The sequence below is a fragment of the Phocoena phocoena genome, chromosome 2, assembly GCF_963924675.1.
Source record: "Phocoena phocoena chromosome 2, mPhoPho1.1, whole genome shotgun sequence".
Taxonomy (NCBI): Eukaryota; Metazoa; Chordata; class Mammalia; order Artiodactyla; family Phocoenidae; genus Phocoena; species Phocoena phocoena.
In genome coordinates, this window is record NC_089220.1 from 47,677,677 (window position 1) to 47,702,525 (window position 24,849).

At 37.3% G+C, this 24,849-nt stretch overlaps 1 protein-coding gene across 1 annotated transcript in view; it reads left to right on the forward strand.

Moving 5' to 3' along the window:
- The window catches only part of TXNDC16 (thioredoxin domain containing 16), a 103,947-nt gene that overhangs the window by 64,961 nt on the left and 14,137 nt on the right, over window positions 1–24,849 (forward strand). The window contains exons 13-15 of the mRNA XM_065871954.1: window positions 4,939–5,107; window positions 5,467–5,603; window positions 24,730–24,814. Coding sequence (XP_065728026.1) covers window positions 4,939–5,107; window positions 5,467–5,603; window positions 24,730–24,814 — 391 coding nt within the window. The remainder of the gene's footprint in view (window positions 1–4,938; window positions 5,108–5,466; window positions 5,604–24,729; window positions 24,815–24,849) is intronic.

The window sequence follows — 24,849 nt, forward strand, 5'->3', positions numbered from 1 at the left end:
ACAGAGATGAACAACACAAGAAAAATACACTAGAAGGAATCAATAACAGAATAACGGAGGCAGAAGAACGAATAAGTGAGCTGGAAGACAACATGGTGGAAATAACTGCTGAGGAGTAGAAAAAAGAAAAAAGAATGAAAAGAATTGAAGACAACCTCAGAGACCTCTGGGACAACACGAGACGCACCAACATTCGAATTACTGGGGTCCCAGAAGAAGAAGAGAAAAAGAAAGGGTCTGAGAAAATATTTGAAGAGATTATAGTTGAAAAGTTCCCTAACATGGGAAAGGAAATAGTCAATCAAGTCCAGGAAGCACAGAGAATCCCATACAGGATAAACTCTAGGAAAAACACACCAATACATATATTAAACCAACAAAAATTCAAAGAAAAAAGTAGCATCAAGGGTAAAACAAAAAATAACATACAAAGGAATCCCCATAAGGTTACCAGCTGATTTTTCAGCAGAAACTCTGCAGGCCAGAAGGGAATGGCAGGATATACTTAAAAGTAATGAAAGAGAAAAACCTACCAACAAGATTACTCTACCTAGCAAGGATCTCATTCAGATTTGATGGAGAAGTCAAAAGCTTTTCAGATAAGCAAAAGGTAAGAGAATTCAGTATCACCAAACCAGCTTTACAATAAATGCGAAAGAAACTTCTCTAAGTGGGAAACACAAGAGAAGAAAAAGACCCACAAAAAGAAACCCAAAACAATTAAGAAAATGGTAATAGGAACATACATATCGATAGTAGCCTTGAATGTAAATGGATTAACTGCCAACCAAAAGACACAGACTGGTTGAATGGATACAAAAACAAGACCCATATATATGCTGTCTACAGGAGACCCACTTCAGACCTAGAGACACATACAGACTGAAAGTGAAGGGATGGAAAAAGATATTCCATGCAAATGGAAATCAAAAGAAAGCTGGAGTAGCAATACTCATATCAGATAAAATAGACTTTAAAATGAAGACTGTTATAAGAGATAAGGAGGGACACTTCATAATGATCAAAGGATCAATCCAAGAAGAAGATATAACAGTTATAAAAATTTATGTACCCAACATAGGAGCACCTCAATACATAAGGAAAATGCTAACAACCATGAAAGGAGAAATCAACAGTAACACAATAATAGTAGGGGATTTTAACACCCTACTTACACCAATGGATAGATCATCCAGACAGAAAATAAATAATGAAACACAAGCTTTAAATGACACAATAGACCAGATAGATCTAATTGATACTTATAGATCATTTCACCCAAAAGTGTCAGAATACACTTCTTCTCAAGTGCACATGGAACATTCTCCAGGATAGATCACATCTTGGGTCACAAATCAAGCCTTGGAAAATTTAAGAAAATCGAAATTGTATTATGCAACTTTTCTGACCACAACGCTATGAGATTGGAAATCAATTACAGGAAAAAAACCTGTAAAAAACACAAATACATGGAGGCTAAACAGTGCACTACTAAATAACCAAGAAATCACTGAAGAAATCAAAGAAGAAATAAAAAAAATACATAGAAACAAATGTTGATGAAATCACAATGACCCCAAACCTATGAGATGCAGTAAAAGCAGTTCTAAGAGGGAAGTTTATAGCAATACAATCTCACCTCAAGACACAAGAAAATTGTCAAATAAACAATCTAACCCTACACTTAAAACAACTAGAGAAAGAAGAACAAAGAAAACCCAAAGTCAGTAGAAGGAAAGAAATCATAAAGATCAGAGCAGAAATAAATGAAACAGAAACAAAGACAACAATAGCAAAGATCAATAAAACTAAAAGCTTGTTCTTTGAGAAGATAACAAAATTGATAAACCCTTAGCCAGACTCATCAAGAAAAAAAGGAAGAGGGCTCAAATCAATAAAATTAAAAATGTAAAAGGAGAAATCACAACTGACATTGCAGAAATACAAAGGATTTAAGAGACTACTAAAAACAACTATACTCGAATAAAATGGACAACCACAAAGAAATGGACAAATTCTTGGACAAATGGACAAAACTTTCCAAGATGGAACCAGGAAGAATTAAAAGTATAAACAGACCTATCACAAGTAATGAAATTGAAACCAGAATTTAAAATCTTCCAACAAACAGAAGTCCAGGACCAGATGGCTTCACAGGAGAATTCTATCAAACATTTAGAGAAGAGCTAACACTCATCCTTTTCAAACTCTTCCAAAAAATCGCAGAGGAAGAAACACTCCCAAATTCATTCTACAAAGCACATCACCCTGATACCAAAGCCAGAAAAAGATATCACAAAAAAAGGAAAATTAAAGACCAATATCACTGATGAACATAGATGCAAAAATCCTGAACAAAATACTAGCAAACAGAATCCAACAGCACATTAAAAGGATTGTACACCATGATCAAGTGGGATTTATCCCAGGGATGCAAGGATTCTTCAGTATATGCAAATCAATCAATGTGATACACCACGTTAACAAATTCAGGAATAAAAACCATATGATTATCTCAATAGATGCAGGAGAAGCTTTTGACAAAATTCAACATCGATTTATGATAAAACTCTCCAGAAAATGGGCATAGAGGGAACCTACCTCAACATAATAAAGACCATATATGACAAACCCACAGCAAGCATCATACTCAATGGTAGAAAACTGAAAGCATTTCCACTAAGATCAGGAAAAAGACAAGGATGTCCACTCTTGCCACTATTATTCAACATAGTTTTGGAAGTCCTTGCCACAGCAATCAGAGAAGAAAAAAGAAATAAAAGGAATACAAATTGGAAAAGAAGAAGTAAAACCATCACTGTTTGCCAATGACATGATAATATTCATAGAAGATCCTAAAGATGCCACCAGAAAACTACTAGAACTAATCAATGAACTTGGTAAGGTTGCAGGACACAAAATTAATGCACAGGAAACTCTGGCATTCCTATACACCAACAATGAAAAATCAGAGAAATTAAGGAAACACTCCCATTTACCACTGCGACAAAAAGAATAAAATACCTAGGAATAGACCTGCCTAAGGAGGCAAAAGACTTGTACTTAGAAACTATAAAACAATGCTGAAAGAAATCAAAGATGACATAAACAGATGGAGAAATATACCATGTTCTTAGATTAGAAGATTCAATATTGTGAAAATGACTATACTACTCAAAGCAATCTACAAATTCAGTGCAATCCCTATCAAACTACCAATGGAATCCTTCACAGAATTAGAACAAAAAATTTTACAATTCATATGGAAACACAAAAGATCCCGAATAGCCAAAGCAATCTTGAGAAACAAAAATGGAGTTGGAGGAATCAGGCTATCTGACTTCAGACTATACCACAAAGCTACAGTAATAAAGACAGTATGGTGCTGGCACAAAAACAGAAATATAGATCAATGATACAGGATAGAATGCCCAGAGATAAACCCAGGCACATATGGGCACTTAATTTACGACAAAGGAGGCAAGAACATACAATGGAGAAAAGACAAACTCTTCAATAAGTGCTGGGAAAACTGGACAGCTACACGTAAAAGAATGAAATTAGAACACTACTTAACACCATACACAAAAATAAACTCCAAATGGATTAAAGACTCAAATGTAAGACCAGACACTATAAAACTCTTAGAGGAAAAACACTCTTTGACATAAGATCTTTTTTCTCCCACCTCCTAGAGTAACAGAAATAAAAATAAATAAATAAATAGGACTTAATTAAACTTAAAAGCTTTTGCACAGCCAAGGAAACCATACACAGGACAAAAAACACCACCCTCAGAGAGAAAATATTTGCAAATGAAACAACAAAGGATCATCTCCAAAATATACAAACAGCTCATGGAGCTCAATATCAAAAAAAACAATCCAGTTAAAAAATGGGCAGAAGACCTAAATTGACACTTCACCAAGGAAGGCATACAGATGGCCAAGAGGCACATGAAAAGATGCTCAACATACTAATTAGTAGTGAAATGCAAATCAGAACTACAAAGAGGTATCACCTCATGCCGGTCAGAATGGTTGTTATCAAAAAATCTAGAAACAATAAATGCTGGAAAGGGCGTGGTGAAAAGGGAACCCTTCTGCACTGTTGGTGGGAATGTAAATTAATACAACCACTATGGAAAACAGTATGGAGATTCCTTAAAAAACTAAACATAGAACTACCATACAACCCAGCAATCCCACTACTGGGCATATACCCTGAGAAAACCATAATTCAAAAAGAGTCATGTACCACAGTGTTCATCACAGCTCTATTTACAATAGCCAGGCCATGGAAGCAACCTAAGTGTCCATCGGCAGATGAATGGATAAAGAAGATGTGACACATATGTACAATGGAATATTACTCGGCCATAAAAAGGAACAAAATTGAGTTATTTGTAGTGAGGTGGATGGACCTAGAGTCTGTCATACAGAGTGAAGTAAGAAGGAGAAAAACAAACACCCTATGCTAACGCGTATATATGGAATCCCCCTCCCCCCCCCAAAAATGGTACTGATGAACCTAGTTACAGGGCAGGAATAAAGAGGTAGACATAGAAAATGGACTTGTGGACATGGAATGGGAGGGCGAAGCTGGGGCAAAGTGAGAGTAACATCGACATATATACACTACCGGATATAAAATAGTTGGCTGCTGGGAAGCAGCAACATAGCACAGGGAGATCAGCTCGGTGCTTTGCGATGACATAGAGGGGTGCGAGGGAGGCTCAAGAGGGAGGAGATATGGGGACATGTGTATGCATATGGCTGATTGCCTTTGTTGTGCAACAGAAATTGACACTGTAGTGTGAAGCCATTATACTCCAATAAGCATTAAATAAAAGAGTGGGATATAAAAAATATTGTCAGTTCTCAACAAATGAGTTTTCTACATTAACATTTGTAAAATGTGCATTTTCCTTTTATTTAGGCACCTCTACTATGCTGCTTACTAGAGTAAACTGTGCAGATTGGTCTCATGTATGTGCCAAGCAAAATGTTACTGAATTTCCTGTTGTCAAGATGTACAAGGAAGGCGAGAACCCAGTATCTTATGCTGGTATGCTAGGAACTGAAGATCTCCTAAAATTTATCCAGCTGTAAGTATTCAGCTTCACCCTAAGATTTTTAAAATGTTAGGTCTATAAAACTTCTAATTCCCATACTTCGTTGACACACTTTGGATAGGTTAAGGAGGTATGAATTGCGATCACAGGGGAAACACTAATGAGCAGAGCCTATCTACTACATTCCATCACCTTTAGGGAGATAGAAATTTTGTTTAAGAGATAGAAATTTTGTTTAATGAGGCTGATTTTTTCTTTAGAATAGTATTTAATTGTCTTTATTTTGTCAGTGCTTGTCCTGTGGAATATGCTACGTTCAGTATATTTTATTTTTTACAAGCTGAAAAGTATCTTTAAAAATTAATTTTGAATATAGTTAAATATTCATCCAGCAACAGGATTTCATGCCCAGTGAATATTACGTCTGTCCAAGAAGCAGAAGAATATTTAAGTGGGAAATTACATAAAGACCTGGTCTCCTATTCTAGCGTGTCAGTACTGGGGCTGTTTAGTCCAACCATGACAACAGGTAAGTGGAATTGAACATTTAAATTATGTAATATATAGCTAACGAACTCGTTTACTAGGGTTTTTTTTGAAAGAATTAATATCTTTTTAAATTATAGAGAATTCAATTAGAGAATTTTGAAAATACAGAGAAGTTGGAAGAAAAAAATAAAAATCTGTAATTATTTAGAGTTGTTGAACTTTAATGTAATTCCTTCACTGTTTTTCTGTGTACCGATATATTGCATATTTATGTACATTTTAGTGTAATTGGGCTAGTACTATGTATTTAGGTTAGTATCTGCTGTTTTTATTTAACATTAAGTGGGTGCCTTTTTTCAGGTGATTAATATTCTTCAAAAACATCATAGCTGTATAATATTTGATTGGATGAATATACCATAATTTATTTAACTATTGCCAACAAATAATATTTTTGTTTCCCTTTTTTCTTTTTGCTATATGTAAAGAATATTTTCATTTATGAGTCTTTGTATAGATTTTAGGATTCTCTATGTATAGTATCATGTCATCTGCAAACAGTGACAGCTTTACTTCTTTTCCGATTTGGATTCCTTTTATTTCTTTTTCTTCTCTGATTGCTGTGGCTAAAACTTCCAACACTATGTTGAATAATAGTGGTGAGAGTGGACAACCTTGTCTTGTTCCTGATCTTAGAGGAAATGGTTTCAGTTTTTCACCATTGAGAACGATGTTGGCTGTGGGTTTGTCATATATGGCCTTTATTATGTTGAGGTAAGTTTCCTCTATGCCTACTTTCTGGAGGGTTTTTATCATAAATAGGTGTTGAATTTTCTCAAAAGCTTTTTCTGCATCTATTGAGATAATCATATGGTTTTTCTGCTTCAATTTGTTAATATGGTGTATCACATTAATTGATTTGTGTATATTGAAGAATCCTTGGATTCCTGGGATTAACCACACTTGATCATGGTGTATGATCCTTTTAACGTGCTGTTGGATTCTGTTTGCTAGTACTTGGTTGAAGATTTTTTTCATTTATGTTCATCAGTGGTATTGGCCTGTAGTTTTCTTTCTTTTTGACATCTTTGTCTGGTTTGGTGGTGATGGTGGCCTCATAGAATGAGTTTGGGAGTGTTCCTCCCTCTGCTATATTTTGGAAGAGTTTGAGAAGTATAGGTGTTAACTTTTCTCTAAATGTTTGATAGAATTCACCTGTGAAGCCATCTGGTCCTGGGCTTTTGTTTGTTGGAAGATTTTTAATCACAGTCTCAATTTCAGTGCTTGTGATTCGTCTGTTTATATTTTCTATTTCTTACTGGTTCGGTCTCGGAAGGTTGTGCTTTTTCTAAGAATTTGTCCATTTCTTCCAGATTGTCCATTTTATTGGCATATAGTTGCTTGTAGTAATCTCTCATGATCCTTTGTATTTCTGCAGTGTCAGTTGTTACTTCTCCGTTTTCACTTCTAATTCTATTGATTTGAGTCTTCTCCCTTTTTTTCTTCATGAGTCTGGCGAATGGTTTATCAATTTTGTTTATCTTCTCAGAGAACTAGCTTTTACTTTTATTGATCTTAGCTATTGTTTCCTTCATTTTTTTGGTTTATTTCTGATCTGATCTTTATTATTTCTTTCCTTTTGCTAGCTTTGAGGTTTTTTTGTTCTTCTTTCTCTGATTGCTTTAGGTATAAGGTTAGGTTGTTTATTTGAGTTGTTTCTTGAGGTACAACTGTATTGCTTTATACTTTCCTCTTATAGAATTGATTTTGCTGCATCCCATAGGTTTTGGGTCATCGTTTTTTCACAGGCATTTGTTCCTAGGTATTTTTTTATTTCCTCTTTGATTTCTTCAGTAATCTCTTGGTTATTTAGTGTATTGTTTAGCCTCCATGTGTTTGTAATGTTTACAGGTTTTTTCCTGTAATTGATATCTAGTCTCATAGCGTTGTGGTTGGAAAAGATACCTGATATGATTTCAGTTTTCTTAAGTTTACCAAAGCTTGATTTCCGACCCAAGGTATGATCTATCCTGGAGAATGTTCCATGAGCACTTGAGAAGAAAGTGTATTCTGTTGTTTTTGGATGGAATGTTCTATAAATATCAATTAAGCCCATCTTGTTTAATGTATCATTTAAAGCTTGTGTTTCCTTATTTATTTTCATATTGGATGATCTGTCCATTGGTGAAAGTGGGCTGTTAAAGTCCCCTACTATGATTGTGTTAATGTCGCTTTCCCCTATTATGGCTGTTAGCGTTTGCCTTATGTATTGAGGTGCTCCTATGTTGGGTGCATAAATATTTACAATTGTTATATCTTCTTCTTGGATTGATCCCTTGATCGTTATGTAGTGTCCTTCTTTGTTTCTTGTAATAGTCTTTATTTTAAAGTCTATTTTGTCTGATATGAGAATTGCTACTCCAGCTTTCATTTGGTATCCATTTGCATGGAATAGCTTTTTCCATCCTCTCACTTTCAGTCTGTATGTATCCCTAGGTCTGAAGTGGGTCTCTTGTAGACAGCATATATACGGGTCTTGTTTTTGTATCCATTCAGCCCGTCTACGTCTTTTGGTTGGAGCATTTAATCCATTTACACTTAAGGTAATTATTGATATGTATGTTTCTATTCCCATTTTCTTCATTGTTTTGGGTTTGTTATTGTAGGTGTTTTCCTTCTCTTGTGTTTCCTGCCTAAAGAAGTTCCTTTAGCATTTGTTGTAAAGCTGGTTTGGTGGTGCTGAATTCTGTTAGCTTTTGCTCGTCTGTAAATTTTTTAATTTCTCTGTCGAATCTGAATGAGATCCTTTCTGGGTAGAGTAATCGTGGTTGTAAGTTTTTCCCTTTCATCACTTTGAATTTGTCCTGCCATTCCCTTCTGGCTTGCAGAGTTTCTGCTGAAGGATCAGCCATTAACCTTATGGGGATTCCCTTGTATGTTAGTTGTTGTTTTTCCCTCGCTGATTTTAATATTTTTTCTTTGTATTTAGTTTTTGATAATTTGATTGATATGTGTCTTGGCGTGTTTCTCCTTGGTTTTATCTTGTATGGGACTCTCTGCACTTCCTGGACTTGACTATTTCCTTTCCCATATTAAGGAAGTTTTCAGCTATAATCTCTTCAAATATTTTCTCAGTCTGTTTCTTTTTCTCTTCTTCTTCTTGCACCCCTATAATTCGAATGTTGGTGCATTTAAAATTGTCCCAGAGGTCTCTGAGACTGTCCTCAATTCTTTTCATTCTTTATTGTGCTTTGCAGTAATTATTTCCACTATTTTATCTTCCAGGTCACTTATCTGTTCTTCTGCCTCAGTTATTCTGTTGTTGATTCCTTCTAGTGAATTTTAAATTTCATTTATTGTGTTGTTCATCATTGTTTGCTCTTTAGTTCTTCTAGGTCCTTGTTCAACGTTTCTTGTATTTTTTCCATTCTATTTCCAAGACTTTGGATCACCTTTACTATCATTATTCTGAATTGTTTTTCAGGTAGACTGCCTATTTCCTCTTCATTTGTTTGCCCTGGTGGGTTTTTACCTTGCTCCTTCATCTGCTCTGTGTTTCTCTGTCTTCTCATTTTGCTTAACTTACTGTGTTTGGAGTCTCCTTTTCACAGGCTGCAGATTTGTAGATCCCATTGTTTTTGGTGTCTACCCCTAGTGACTAAGGTTGGTTCAGTGGGTTGTGTAGGCTTCCTGGTGGAGGGGACTAGTGCATGCGTTTTGGTGGATGAGGCTGGATCTTGTCTTTCTGGTGGGCAGGTCCACGTCTGGTGGTGTGTTTTGGGGTGTCTGTGACCTTATTATGATTTTAAGCAGCCTCTCTGCTAATGGGTGGGATTGTGTTCCTGTCTTGCTAGTTGTTTGGCATAGGGTGTCCAGCACTACAGCTTGCTGGTCGTTGAGTGGAGCTGGGTGTTAGCATTGAGATGGAGATCTCTGGGAGAGCTTTTGCCATTTGATATTACGTGGAGCCAGGGGGTCTCTGATGGAACAGTGGTCTCTTGCCTCTTAGACTTTTCCCCAGACTCCCTTCGGGCTAGCTGTGGTGCAGTAGCCCCCTTCAGGCTGTGTTCATGAAGCCAACCCCAGTCCTCCTACTGGGATCTGAACTCTGAAGCCTAAGCCTCTGCTTCTAGCCCCCACCCACCTTGGCGGATGAGCAGACAAGCCTTTCAGGCTGGTGAGTGCTGGTAGGCCCGATCCTCTGTGTGTAAGTCCCTCCACTTTGCCCTCTGCACTTGTATTGCTGTGCTCTCCTCCATGGCCCTGAAGCTTCCCACCAGCCCACCACTCGTCTCTGCCTGTGAAGGGGCTTCCTAGTGTGTGGAAACTTTTCCTCCTTCACAGCTCCCTCCCAGAGGTGCAGGTCCTGTCCCTATTTTTTTGTCTCTGTGTTTTCTGTTTTTCTTTTGCCCTGCCCAGGTACATGGGGAGTTTCTTGCCTTTTGGGAAGTCTGAGGTCTTCTACCAGCATTCAGTATGTGTTCTGTAGGAGTTGTTCACATGTAGATGTATTTGTGATGTATTTGTGGGGAGGAAGGTGATCTCCATGTCTTACTCCTCTGCCATCTTGAAGGTCTCTCCCAAAACAATCTTGAGAAATAAAAACAGAGCTGGAGGAATCAGGCTCCCTGACTTCAAACTATACTACAAAGCTACAGTAATCAAGACAGTATGGTACTGGCACAAAAACAGAAATGTAGATCAATGGAACAGGATAGAAAGCCCTGAGATAAACCAATGCACATATGGTTACCTTATTTTTGATAAAGGAGGCAAGAGTGTACAATGGAGAAAAGACAGCCTCTTCAATAAGTAGTGCTGGGAAAACTGGACAGCTACCTGTAAAAAATGAAATTAGAACACTCCCTAACACCATACACAAAAATAAACTCAAAATGGATTAAAAACCTAAATGTAAGGCTAGACACTCTAAAACTCTTAGAGGAAAACATAGGCAGAACACTCTATGACATAAATCACAGCAAGATCCTTTTTGACCCACCTCCTAGAGAAATGGAAATAAAAACAAACATAAACAAGTGGCACCTAATGAAACTTAAAAGCTTCTGCACAGCAAAGGAAACAAAAAAGATGAAAAGACAACCCTTATAATGGGAGAAGATATTTGCAAATGAAGCAACTGACACAGGATTAATCTCCAAAATATACACGCAACTCATGCAGCTCAATATCAAAAAAACAAACAACCCAATCCAAAAATGGGCAGCGGACCTAAACAGACATTTCTCCAAAGAAGATATACAGATTGCCAATGAACAGATGAAAGGATGCTCAACATCACTAACCATTAGAGAAATGCAAATCAAAACTACAATGAGGTATCACCTCACAACACTCAGAGTGGACATCATCAAAAAAATCTACAAACAGTAAATGCTGGAGAGGGTGTGGAGAAAAGGGAACCCTCTTGAAGTGTTGGTGGGAATGTAAATTGATGCAGCCACTATGGAGAACAGTATGGAGGTTCCTTAAAAAACTAAAAATAGAACTACCATATGACCCAGCAATCCCACTTCTTGGCATATACCAAGAAAACCATAATTCAAATAGTCATGTACCACAGTGTTCATTGCAGCACTATTTACAATAGCCAGGACGTGGAAGCAACCTAAGTGTTTGTTGACAGATGAATGGATAAAGAAGATGTGGCACATATATACAGTGGAATATTACTCAGCCATAAAAAGAAACGAAATTGAGTTATTTGTAGTGAGGTGGATGGTTCCAGAGTCTGTCATACAGAGTGAAGTAAGTCAGAAAGAGAGAAGCAAATACTGTATGCTACACATACATATATATGGAATGTAAGAAAAAAAATGGTTCTGATGAACCTAGGGGCCGGACAGGAATAAGGACACAGCTGTAGAGAATGGTCTTGAGGACACGGGGAGGGGGAAGTGTAAACTGGGACAAAGTTAAGAGAGTAGCATTGACTACATACACTACCAAATGTAAAATAGCTAGTGGGAAGCAGCTGCATTGCACAGGGAGGTCATCTCAGTGATTTGTGACCACCTAGAGGGGTGGGATAAGGAGGGTGGGAGGGAGATGCAAGAGTGAAGCAATATGGGGATATACATATGCATATAGCTGATTCACTTTGTTATACAGCAGAGACCAACACAACATTGTAAAGCAATTATATTCCAATAAAGATGTTAAAAATTATTTTATTGAAGTATAGTTGATTTACAATATTGTGTTAATTTCAGCTGTACAGCAAAGTGACTCAGTAATACATATATATTCTTTTTCATATTCTTTTCCATTATGGTTTATCACAGGATATTGAATATAGTTCCCTGTGCTATACACTAGGACCTTATTGTTTATCCATCCTATATATAATAGTTTGTTCCTGTTAATCCCAAACTCCAAATCCTTCCCTCCCACACACTCCTCCCCCACTTGGCAACCACAAGTCTGTTTTCCATGTCTGTGAGTCTGTTTCTGTTTCGTAGATATGTTCATTTTTGTTGGATTTTAGGTTCCATATATAAGTGATATCATATGGTATTTATCTTTCACCTTCTGACTGACTTTGCTTAGTATGATAATCTCTAGGTCCATCCATGTTGCTACAAATGCATTTTTCATTCTTTTTTATGGCTGAGTAGTATTCCAGTGTGTGTGTGTGTGTGTGTGTGAGTGAGTGTATCTATCTCACTCCTTCTTCCTCCATTCATCCTTCATAGGACATTTAGGTTGTTTCCATGTCTTGGCTATTGTGAATAGTGCTGCTATGAACATAGGGGTGCTTGTGTCTTTTCGAATTATAGTTATGTCTGGGTATATGCCCAGGAGTAGGATTGCTGGATCATATTGCAACTCTATTTTTAGTTTCTTGAGCAACCTCCATACTGTTTTCCATAATGGCTGCACCAATTTACATTCCCACCAACAGTCTAAGAGGGTTCCCTTTTCTCAACACCCTCTCCAACGTTTATTATTTTTAGACTTTTTAATGATGGCCATTCTGACTGGTGTGGGGTGTTACCTGACTGTAGTTTTGATTTGCATTTCTCTAATAATTAGCGACGATGAGCATCTTTTCATGTCCCTATTGGCCATCTGTATGTCTTCTTTGGAGAACTGTCTATTTAGGTCTTCCGCCCATTTTTTGATTGGGTTTTTTGCTTTTTTTCTTATTGAGTTGTGTGAGCTGTTTGTATATTTTTGAAATTAATTTCAAAAATTAATATTTTTGAAATTAAATATTTGCAAATATTTTCTCCCAGTCTGTAGGTTGTCTTTTTTGTTTTGTTTATGGTTTCCTTTGCTGTATAGAAGCTTGTAAGTTTGATTAGGTCCCATTTGTTTATTTTTGCTTTCATTTCCATTGCCTTTGGAGACTGAACTAAGAAAATGAATGCATCTTATATTTAATTTCAAATTAATGCTTTTGCTTTCAGCTTTGATACAGCGCTTACAGCAATTAGTTTTACTTTTTTTTCATAGTATCATTGGCTATAGTGTTCTTTTAATATTACAGTTTCTCTATTCTTAAACTCCTACTCTTTATATATATTTTTTCTGTCCTTCATAGGACTGTGTCTTTCAGTTAGTTTTAAAGAAAGAGTACACAGGGCATTTTTTCTGACCAGTGGTATTACTTAGAATGTTATTATCTTGGCTTTGGAGATGGATGGCCTCTCCAAAACCTGGGTAGCAAAACCCTTAGTGTTTTCCTCATCATGTCGACTGAAAAAAAGTGCATAACATGAGAGTTGTGAGTTAAGCTTTATTTGAGGCAAAATGAGGACTATCGCCTGGGAGACAGCATCTCAGATAGCTCTGAGGAACTGCTCCAAAGAGGTAGGGGGTAGTCAGTATATACGTAACTGTGGTGAAGGGGATACATGCAGTCAAGCACATATTTTGGCAGAAGATTGCTGCTAGTCACAAGAAGGTTGTTGCTAGTCACGAGGAGCAGATGTCTCTGTTAATGATTTTAGTGCTGCTTTTCTAGATATGAGAAGATGTAAGAAACTGGGCCCATAAAATCTCCTGAAAATAGCTGGCTATCTGAAGGCCTGTTCTGCCAGGTTTTCCCAGAGCACAGTGTTTCATTACTGATCTCACCCTGAACTCCTTTCAGGGTGTGTTGAAGGTTGGTGACTGCAGTGGCTAGTGACCTCATCCTTGCAGAGACAGATGGCAAGTAACAATTTTTAGTTGGCAATCTCATACTAACTCTTTCCATTTATGTAGCAAACTTCCCTCCTTCTTATTTTTCTTTTATTTAAGATGAATTTCAAATTCTGAATGAAATATCTTAAGGATATTTGTATGGGAAGAAGATCCCCAAAGTCTAGCATTATAATTGCATTTAGTAGATACTATTAAGTACTTATTAAATTTTGCTTTCTACAAATTGCTGTCTAGTAATTTTCCCCTTCTACTTTGTCTTCAGAATTTTTAAAAATAAAAGCCAAAAGAACTCACTAGAAAGAAATAAAAGGAATGTTAATGTGTGCAATGTGGCTTACCATCTTAGAAGGCAAAATCCAGAGGGCATAACTTTTAAATTTGTATTCTATCTATGAAAAATCATGAAGTAAATGACTCTGTGTTTTACTCCGTCTTTCCCTTTCTCATGTTTTTGCACCCACAGTTGACTTTGTTTTCTACCTACCTCAAGTGCCTAGTGTCCTGAAGTTCTTGCTTATTATTTACACTGGGCTTCCTTCCAAAAAGAATTAGTCTTCAGATAATAAAAAGCACAAATACAATAAAATCATTAAAACAAGTTAAGAGTTAAGCAATAAAAGTAGGGGATAATTATGTAGAATACCTAGAAACACTGCAGTTAATCCTAAAACTTAACCCTGAGCAATCTGGTAGCAAATAGAAACAGAAAGATGAAAATTTTGCCAATTTATAATCATTATACAATAAATGGAAAACTAGAAGTTAGGGTGCTGAGTCACCCATAGAGAAACTATTTCTCTGATTATACATGCTTAGAGGAATTTTTCACATATGTATATATACGTGTATATTTTATTTAGAGATCAACATAAGGAACAGTGTACTTGATCATATTGCTGTACAAATGATGATAAAATTTACATGTAGTTATCTCTCAAAAGCATAATGTTAAGGTATATAAAGGTGGTCTGGTGTGCCAGAATGATGTCATCTGGATATGATGCTTTTTAATTATTTTACTGGATTGATTGTTTCTAAACCTTTTAAGTCAGGTATTAGTTCCTCTTCCTTTTTGTTTTTGGTTTTTGCAGACATTCATATGATAGTTGCTGGGTTTTCAACACTATTTTGAAAATCATTTTCAATTGTCATATAAAATATTATTTTCAACATAATTTTCAACATATTTAATGAGAAAACATATAACAATAAAAGGCTCTTATAATCCATTAACATTTTTATGTACATTTGGATTTTATTCATAAATGCTAACTATTAACATTTGCTGATCACTTATTTTGTATCAGATATTAATTTGTTGTTCATATAGATTCTAATGGTTTGAAGACTAATATGAGTTCTATGAGGGGTGAAATGTCTCTTTTATCCACTCGTGTTATCTTTCAGGCCCCTCTACTAGAAAGTTACTACTTTTTGCTTTTTAGTTAATAAATATCTTGTAGGGATATAGTTTAAAACTCTGTAAATGTCCTGTTCCTCATTTTACTTTTGCACAGCAGTTTTAAAATTCACTGCCTGCAACAGGTATTACTATGATAGTTGCCAGGTGGGAGATTTCTAACTCCATTATTCCTTCTACCTTTATTAGTTGGCATACTACTCATTTGTTTGTTTATCAGTATGGATGGCTGAGTTGTTATTTTATTCAGTGGATTATAATCAGTTACTGTCATTAGATTGCTCAGGTTACCCTAGATAGATTTGGTCAGTGGGAGCCTTTCACTCTATCATGTCCTTTTTTTTTTTCCATCCTGGGTACCTATGACCTTTTGACATGTCTCCATTATTTTCTGAAAACGTCCTTTTGTCACAAGATGTTCCCAGCCCCATTCCTAGAATCAGCCAGTTCTCCAAGGAGTCCAATTTCCTTTTAATGGGACAATGAATTTAGAAACCAAGATCTAGGGGTTAGGAATATTTTAGTAATGGCGGTGTCCTTGTCTCTCGACTCTTTTGCTGACAGAGCTAAAATATAGATGTATCTGTATGTGTATAAATATAACTGTGTAATAAAATGTGACAGTAGAAAAAAGCAGTATTGCTAAATTAATGTATTTATTTATTTTTAACATCTTTATTGGAGTATAATTGCTTTACAATGGTGTGTTAGTTTCTGCTTTATAAAAAAGTGAATCAGCTATACATATACATATATCCCCATGTCTCTTCCCTCTTGTGTCTCCCTCCCTCTGACCCTTCCTATCCCACCCCTCTGGGTGGTCACAAAGCACCGAGCTGATCTCCCTGTGCTATGCGGCTGCTTCCCACCAGCTATCAGTTGTACATTTGGTAGTGTATATATGTCCATGCCCCTCGCTCACTTGGTCCTAGCTTACCCTTCCCCCTCCCCACGTCCTCAAGTCCATTCTCTAGTAGGTCTGCATCTTTATTCCCATCTTGCCCCTAGGTTCTTCGTGACCACTTTTTTTTTTTCTAGATTCCATATGTATGTGTTAGCATATGGTATTTGTTTTTCTCTTTCTGACTTACTTCACTCTGTATGACAGACTCTAGGTCCATCCACCTCACTACAAATAACTCAATTTCGTTTCTTTTTATGGCTGAGTAATATTCCATTGTATGTATGTGCCATCTGTTGATGGACACTTAGGTTGCTCCCATGTCCTGGCTATTGTAAATAGAGCTGCAATGAAAATTGTGGTACATGACTCTTTTTGAATTATGGTTTTCTCAGGGTATAAACCCAGATGTGGGATTGCTGGGTTGAATGGTAGTTATATTTTTAGTTTTTTAAGGAACCCCCATACTGTTCTCCATAGAGGCTGTATCAATTTACATTCCCACCAACAGTGCAAGAGGGTTCCCTTTTCTCCACACCCTCACCAGCATTTATTGTTTGTAGATTTTTTGATGATGGCCATTCTGACTGGTGTGAGATGATATCTCATTGTAGTTTTAATTTGCATTTCTCTAATGATTAATGATGTTGAGCATTCTTTCATGTGTTTGTTGGCAATCTGTATATCTTCTTTGGAGAAATGTCTATTTAGGTCTTCTGCCCATTTTTGGATTGGGTTGTTTGTTTTTTTTAATATTGAGCTGCATGAGCTGCTTGTAAATTTTGGAGATGAATCCTCTGTCAGTTGCTTCATTTGCAAATGTTTTCTCCCATTCTGAGGGTTTTCTTTTCATTTTGTTTATGGTTTCCTTTGCTGTGCAAAAGCTTTTAATTTTCATTAGGTCCCATTTGTTTATTTTTGTTTTTATTTCCATTTCTCTAGGAGGTGGGTCAAAAAAGATCTTGCTGTGATTTATGTCACAGAGTGTTCTGCCTATGTTTTCCTCTAAGAGTTTTATAGTGTCTGCCCTTACATTTAGGTCTTTAATCCATTTTGAGTTTATTTTTGTGTATGGTGTTAGGGAATGTTCTAATTTCATTCTTTTACATGTAGCTGTCCAGTTTTCCCAGCACCATTTATTGAAGAGGCTGTCTTTTCTCCATTGTATATTCTTGCCTTCTTTATCAAAAATAAGGTAACCATATGTGCGTGGGTTTATCTCTAGGCCTTCTATCAGTTCCCTTAATCTATATTTCTGTTTTTGTGCAAGTACCATACTGCCTTGATTACTGTAGCTTTGTAGTATAGTCTGAAGTCAGGGAGCCTGATTCCTACAGCTCCGTTTTCTTTCTCAATATAGCTTTGGCTATTTGGGGTCTTTTGTGTTTCCATACAAATTGTGAAATTTTTTATTCTTTTTCTGTGAAAAATGCCAGTGGTAGTTTGATAGGGATTGCATTGAACCTGTAGATTGCTTTGTATGGTATAGTCATTTTCACAACGTTCGTTCTTCCAATCCAAGAACATGCTATATCTCTCCATCTGTTTGTATCATCTTTAATGTCTTTCATCAGTGTCTTATAGTTTTCTGCCTACAGGTCTTTTGTCTCCTTAGGTAGGTTTATTCTTAGGTATTTTATTCTTTCTGTTGCAGTGGTAAATGGGAGTGTTTCCTTAATTTCACTTTCAGATTTTTTTATGATTAGTGTATAGGAATGCCAGAGACTTCTGTGCATTAATTTTGTATCCTGCTACATTACCAAATTTGTTGACTAGCTCTAGTCGTTTTCTGGTAGCATCTTCAGGATTCTTTATGTGTAGTATCATGTCATCTGCAAACAGAGACAGCTTCACTTGTTCTTTTCTGATTTGGATTCCTTTTATTTCTTTTTCTTCTCTGATTGCTGTAGCTAAAACTTCCAAAACAATGTTGAATAATAGTGGTGACAGTGGGCAACCTTGTCTTGTTCCTGATCTTACTGGAAATGTTTTCAGTTTTTCACCATTGAAGACGATGTTGGCTGTGGGTTTGTCATATATGGCCTTTATTATGTTGAGGTAAGTTCCCTCTATGCCTACTTTCTGGAGGATTTTTATCATAAATGGGTGTTGAATTTTGTTGAAAGCTTTTTCTGCATCTATTGAGATGATCATATGGTTTTTATTCTTCAATTTGTTAATATGGTGTATCACATTGATTGATTTGCGTATATTGAAAATCCTTTCATTCCTGGGATAAACCCCACTTGATCATGGTGTATGATCATCTTAATGTGCTGTTGGATTCTGTTTGCTAGTATTTTGTTGAGGATTTTTTCATCTGTGTTCATCAGTGATATTGACCTGTAGTTTTCTTTCGTTGTGACATCCTTGTTTATTTTTGGGATCAGGGTGATGGTGGCCTCGTAGAATGAGTTTGGGAGTGTTCCTCCCTCTGCTATATTTTGGAAGAGTTTGAGAAGTATAGGTGTTAACTTTTCTCTAAATGTTTGATAGAATTCACGTGTGAAGCCATCGGGTCCTGGGCTTTTGTTTGTTGGAAGATTTTTAATCACAGTTTCAACTTCAGTGCTTGTGATTGTTCTGTTTATATTTTCTATTTCTTACTGGCTCATTCTCGGAAGGTTGTGCTTTTCTAAGAATTTGTCCATTTCTTCCAGTTTGTCCATTTTATTGGCATATAGTTGCTTGTAGTAATCTCTCATGATTCTTTGTATTTCTGCAGTGTCAGTTGTTACTTCTCCTTTTTCATTTCTAATTATATTGCTTTGAGTCCTCTCCCTCTTTTTCTTGATGAGTTTGGCTAATGGTTTATCAATTTTGTTTATCTTCTCAACAAACCAGCTTTTAGTTTTATTGATCACTACCATTGTTTTCTTTGTTTTTATTTCATTTATTTCTGCTCTGATCTTTATGATTTCTTTCCTGCTGCTAACTGGGTTTTGTTTGTTCTTCTTTCTCTAGTTTCTTTAGGTGTAAGGTTAGATTGTTTATTTGAGATTTTTCTTGTTTCTTGAGGTAGGCTTGTATAACTATAAACTTCCCTCTTATAGCTGCTTTTGCTGCATTCCATAGGTTTTGGGTCATCGTGTTTTCATTGTCATTTGTTTCTAGGTATTTTTTTGATTACCTCTTTGATTTCTTCAGTGATCTCTAGGTTATTTAGTAGTGTATTGTTCAGCCTCCATGTGTTTGTATTTTTTACAGATTTTTTCCTCTAATTGATATCTAGTTTCATAGCGTTGTGATCGGAAAAGATACTTGATATAATTTCAATTTTCTTAAATTTACCAAGGCTTGGTTTGTGACCCAAGATATGATCTATCCTGCAGAATGTTCCATAAGCACTTGAGAAGAAAGTGTATTCTGTTGTTTTTGGATGGAATGTTCTATAAATATCAATTAAGCCCATCTTGTTTAATGTATCATTTAAAGCTTGTGTTTCCTTATTTATTTTCATATTGGATGATCTGTCCATTGGTGAAAGTGGGCTGTTAAAGTCCCCTACTATGATTGTGTTAATGTCGCTTTCCCCTTTTATGGCTGTTAGCATTTGCCTTATGTATTGAGGTGCTCCTATGTTGGGTGAATAAATATTTACAATTGTTATATCTTCTTCTTGGATTGATCCCTTGATTGTTATGTAGTGTCCTTCTTTGTCTCTTGTAATAGTCTTTATTTTAAAGTCTATTTTGTCTGAAATGAGAATTGCTACTCCAGCTTTCCTTTGGTATCCATTTGCATGGAATGTCTTTTTCCATCCCCTCACTTTCAGTCTGTATGTGTCCCTAGGTCTGAAGTGGGTCTTTTGGAGACAACATATATATGGGTCTTTTTTTTTTATACATTCAGCCCGTCTATGTCATTTGGTTGGAGCATTTAATCCATTTACATTTAAGGTAATTATCGATATGTCTGTTCCTGTTACCATTTTCTTCATTGTTTTGGGTTTGTTTTTGTAAGTGTTTTCCTTCTCTTGTGTTTCCTGCCTAAACAAGTTCCTTTAGCATTTATTGTAAAGCTGGTTTGGTGGTGGTGAATTCTCTTAGCTTTTGCTAGTCTGTAACGGTTTGAATTTCTCTGTCGAATGTGAATGAGATCCCTGCTGGGTAGAGTAATCTTGGTTGTAGGTTTTTCCCTTTCATCACTTTGAATATGTCCTGCCATTCCCTTCTGGCTTGCAGAGTTTCTGCTGAAGGATCAGCTATTAACCTTATGGGGATTCCCTTGTATGTTAGTTGTTGTTTTTCCCTTGCTGCTTTTAATATTTTTTCTTTGTATTTAGTTATTGATAATTTGATTGATATGTGTCTTGGCATGTTTCTCCTTGGATTTATCTTGTATGGGACTCTCTGCACTTCCTGGACTTGATTAACTATTTCCTTTCCCATATTAGGGAAGTTTTCAAGTATAATCTCTTCAAATATTTTCTCAGTCCCTTTCTTTTTCTCTTCTGCCTCTTCTGGCACCCCTATAATTCGAATGTTGGTGCATTTAATATTGTCCCAGAGGTCTCTGAGACTGTCCTCAACTCTTATCATTCTTTATTGTGCTTTGCAGTAATTATTTCCACTATTTTATCTTCCAGGTCACTTATCTGTTTTTCTGCTTCAGTTATTCTTCTGTTGATTCCTTCTAGAGAATTTTAAATTTCATTTATTGTGTTGTTCATCATTGTTTGTTTGCACTTTAGTTCTTCTAGGTCCTTGTTAAACGTTTCTTATGTTTTCTCCATTCTATTTCCAGGATTTTGGATCATCTTTACTATCATTATTCTGCATTCTTTTTCAGGTAGACTGCCTATTTCCTCTTCATTTGTTTGGCCTGGTGGGTTTTTACCTTGTTCCTTCATCTGCTGTGTATTTCTCTGTCTTTTCATTTTGCGTAACTTACTGTGTTTGGGGTCTCCTTTTTGCAGGCTGCAGCTTCGTAGATCCTGTTGTTTTTGGTGTCTGCTCCCAGTGACTAAGGTTGGTTCAGTGGGTTGTGTAGGCTTCCTGTTGGAGGGGACTAGTGCCTGTGTTCTGGTGGATGAGGCTGGGTCTTGTCTTTCTGGTGGGCAGGTCCACGTCTGGTGGTGTGTTTTGGGGTGTCTGTGACCTTATTATGATTTTAGGCAGCCTGTCTGCTAATGGATGGGGTTGTGTTCCTGTCTTGCTAGTTGTTTGGCATAGGGTGTCCAGCACTGGAGCTTGCTGGTCATTGAGTGGAGCTGGGTCTTGGCATTGAGATGGAGATCTCTGGTAGATTTTCGCTGTTTGATATTACGTGGAGCTGGGAGGTCTCTGGTGGACCAGTGTCCTCACCTCGCTTCCCCTCCTCAGAGGCACAGGCCTGACGTCTGGTCGGAGCACCAAGAGCGTGTCATCCTCACGAAAAAGAGAAAAAGGGAAAAATATATATATGTCGTTGCTCCCAAAGTCCACCTCCTCAGTTTGGGATGATTCGTTGTCTATTCAGGTATTCCACAGATGCAGGGTACATCAAGTTGATTGTGGAGATTAAATCCTCTGCTCCTGAGGCTGCTGGGAGAGATTTCCCTTTCTCTTCTTTGTTCGCACAGGTCCTGTGGTTCAGCTTTGGATTTGGCCCCGCCTCTGCATCTAGGTCATCTGCGGGCGTCTGTTCTTCGCTCAGACAGGACCGGGTTAAAGGAGCAGCTGATTCAGGGGCTCTGGCTCACTCAGGCCAGGGGGAGGGAGGGGAGCGGATGCGAGGCGAGCCTGTGGCGGCAGAGGCCAGTGTGACGTTGCCCCAGCCTGAGGCGCGCCATGTGTTCTCCCGGGGAAGTTGTCCCTGGATCACGGGACCGTGGCAGTGGCGGGCTTCACAGGCTCCCAGGAGGGGAGGTGTGCATAGTGACCTGTGCTTGCACACAGGCTTCTTGGTGGCGGCGGCAGCAGCTTTAGCATCTCATGCCTGTCTCTGGGGTCCACACTGATAGCTGCGGCTCGCGCCCATCTCTGGAGCTCATTTAGGTGGCACTCTTAATCTCCTCACCTCGCGCACCATGAAACAAAGAGGCAAGAAAAAGTCTCTTGCCTCTTCGGCAGGTCCAGACCTTTTCCCGGACTCCCTCCCAGCTAACTGTGGCGCACTAGCCCCCTTCAGGCTGTGTTCACGCAGCCAACCCCAGTCCTCTCCCTGGGGTCTAAGCTCTGTAGCCCGCCCGAGCCTTAGCTCCCAGCCCCTGCCTGCCCCAGCAGGTGAGCAGACGAGCCTCTCGGGCTGGTGAGTGCCAGTAGGCACCGATCCTCTGTGCGGGAATCTCTCTGCTTTGCCCTCAGCACCCCTGTTGCTGTGCTCTCCTCCACGACCCAGAAGCTCCCCCGCCTCCGCCACCTGCAGTCTCCGCCCACAAAGGGGCTTCTAGTGTGTGGAAACCTTTCCTCCTTCACGGCTCCCTCCCACTGGTGCACGTCCCGTCCCTATCCTTTTGTCTCTGTTTATTCTTTTTTCTTTTGCCCTACCCAGGTACGTGGGGAGTTTCTTGACTTTTGGGACGCCTGAGGTCTTCTGCCAGCATTCAGTGGGTGTTCTGTAGGGGTTGTTCCATATATAGATATATTTCTGATGTATTTGTGGGGAGGAAGGTGATCTCTGCATCTTACTCTTGTGCCATCTTGCAGCTCCTAATGTATTTATCTTATGCAATTAAAATATGTTTAAAGTTAAAACAACTAAATATTGTAAGTCACCGTTAATATTACACCTCAAGTATATTTATAGTGGTTAAAAAAACTTTTTATTTAGATAACTGATTATTTCCTTATATTTGGGTTGCCATATATTCTGACATATATGCAGTTTTCACCAAGGAGGAGAATGTGCCTGGTTTCAAATATTCAAAGGAGAATTTACACTTTGATTTAGTGAGAATGGATATGTAACTGAGGTCTACAGTCTTAAATGCTACCATTCCCCAAGGAACTTAGGATTTATGTACAAGTGGTTTCATGCAGAGGCTTGCAAGAAACATTCATGAGTTTAGAGTCTTCTTCATGAGGAAATTATATGGGACTATTAGTGTAATTTTCTTATCAAAAAAGAAGCTAAAACAGATTCCATTATGTCATTGCTTTAGATAACAATCATCAATTATTGATCAGAATTTAGAGAAATTTCTCTTAGAAATGAAAGTACAGCACTCAGTTCTTTCTAGTTGCCTAGTTTTCTTATGAATCTTTTCTACTTTGGTATAGCACAGGCTAAAGAAAATATTTTCATGGGTTACTCATTTCTCATTAAATTTATGATTATAAATGAGCTCTCAGTGCTGCCTGCTGGTGGATTTTGCCACTTTAGTAAGCTGGCTCTCCTACAGTGTTTCTCAGTCTTGTGGAAAGTATGCATCGTTTTTAAAGAAAACAATCTTGTGGTTACCCAAGGTTAACAGGGTTGATGTTCACATCACGAATATAGTGCTGACTACTAAGGTACAGATCTTTTGGGTTCAGCATACCCAGACCTCTAGGTGCTTTATGATTCAATTCTTCCATCATAGTTTTTCTATTTCAACTGCTATGAACCTTTTGTGCAGCGAGCCGAGCTATCATCTGGCCTTCAATTGTCAGGAATACATCATTTATATCAGTCTACCTTTGCTCTTTTCTCATTAGTCTACAACTGTTTAATTCAGACTTGCTTCTTGGTTATAAGGTCCAGAATATGCTATTATTTATAAAAATGTATTCAGAAACCTACAGAGATAATAGTTCTTATTTTGAATATGTATATCATAACAAATGGGAAAAGACTGATACACAAATTAATCAAAGTTTAAAAGTAACAAAAACACATTACAGAAAATACAGGAAATAAGAGAAGAAGATACAAATCCCTCATAATTATAGAACCCTAACAGAGACACTGTTAGAGGACTAGAATTTCCAGTCTTCTATTTTTTCTATGCATATGAGCACTTTTAGATTTTCTGGTTATAATGTGTGTATCATTTCACATACCTGCTTTTCTTTCCAGGCTACATATAGGACAGCTGTCTCCATTTACCTTGCCTTAGGAGTAGATTAAAAAGCAATCAATATTTATTTACTTAATCTGTATGATTAGAATCCTGTAAATCTTATAAATTACAGTTGACCCTTGAAAACGAGGGGGTTAGGGGTGCTGACCCCCTGCACAGTTGAAAATCCCCAGTCTGCTGTCTCTGCCTCAAAAATAAAGGAATTGATAAATGACCCACCCAAGGGCAGGAAGCTCAGTTTGGATAGAATTAGGACTCAAACTCTACTTCTTTTGATTCCACGTATTGTGATCTCTTGAACACAGTTGAACACATACTTTTCCCCACACTTAGTTAGTTTAAAGGTCTGTTAAATGAAAATACAAGTACTATATTTATTGAAAAAATTCATGTATAAAGTGGACCCATGCAGGTCAAACTCGTGTTGTTCAAGGGTCATCTGTACATTTGGAGTACATTTATTTACAGAACCATAGTTGTATTACATCAATGTACATTTCTGTAGTTATCAAATGTTATAAAAAGAACACAGATATATTTTAGAACCAATAAGGTATATAAGGTCTGCACTTAAACATCTTTATAATTAATTAATAATTAAGCACTATCACCTGTAAACATGTTCGTCAGTTGAATAGCATACATAACTTGAAAGGTTTCAGATTTTTAACTTGTTTGTGTATCTATAGCAAAAGAAGAGTTCACTGAAGCAGGAAACTACCTAAAAGGATGTGTTATCACAGGAATTTATTCTGAAGAAGATGTTTTGACACTGTAAGTCTGTTGGTCTTCTAATTTTAGGGAGGAGG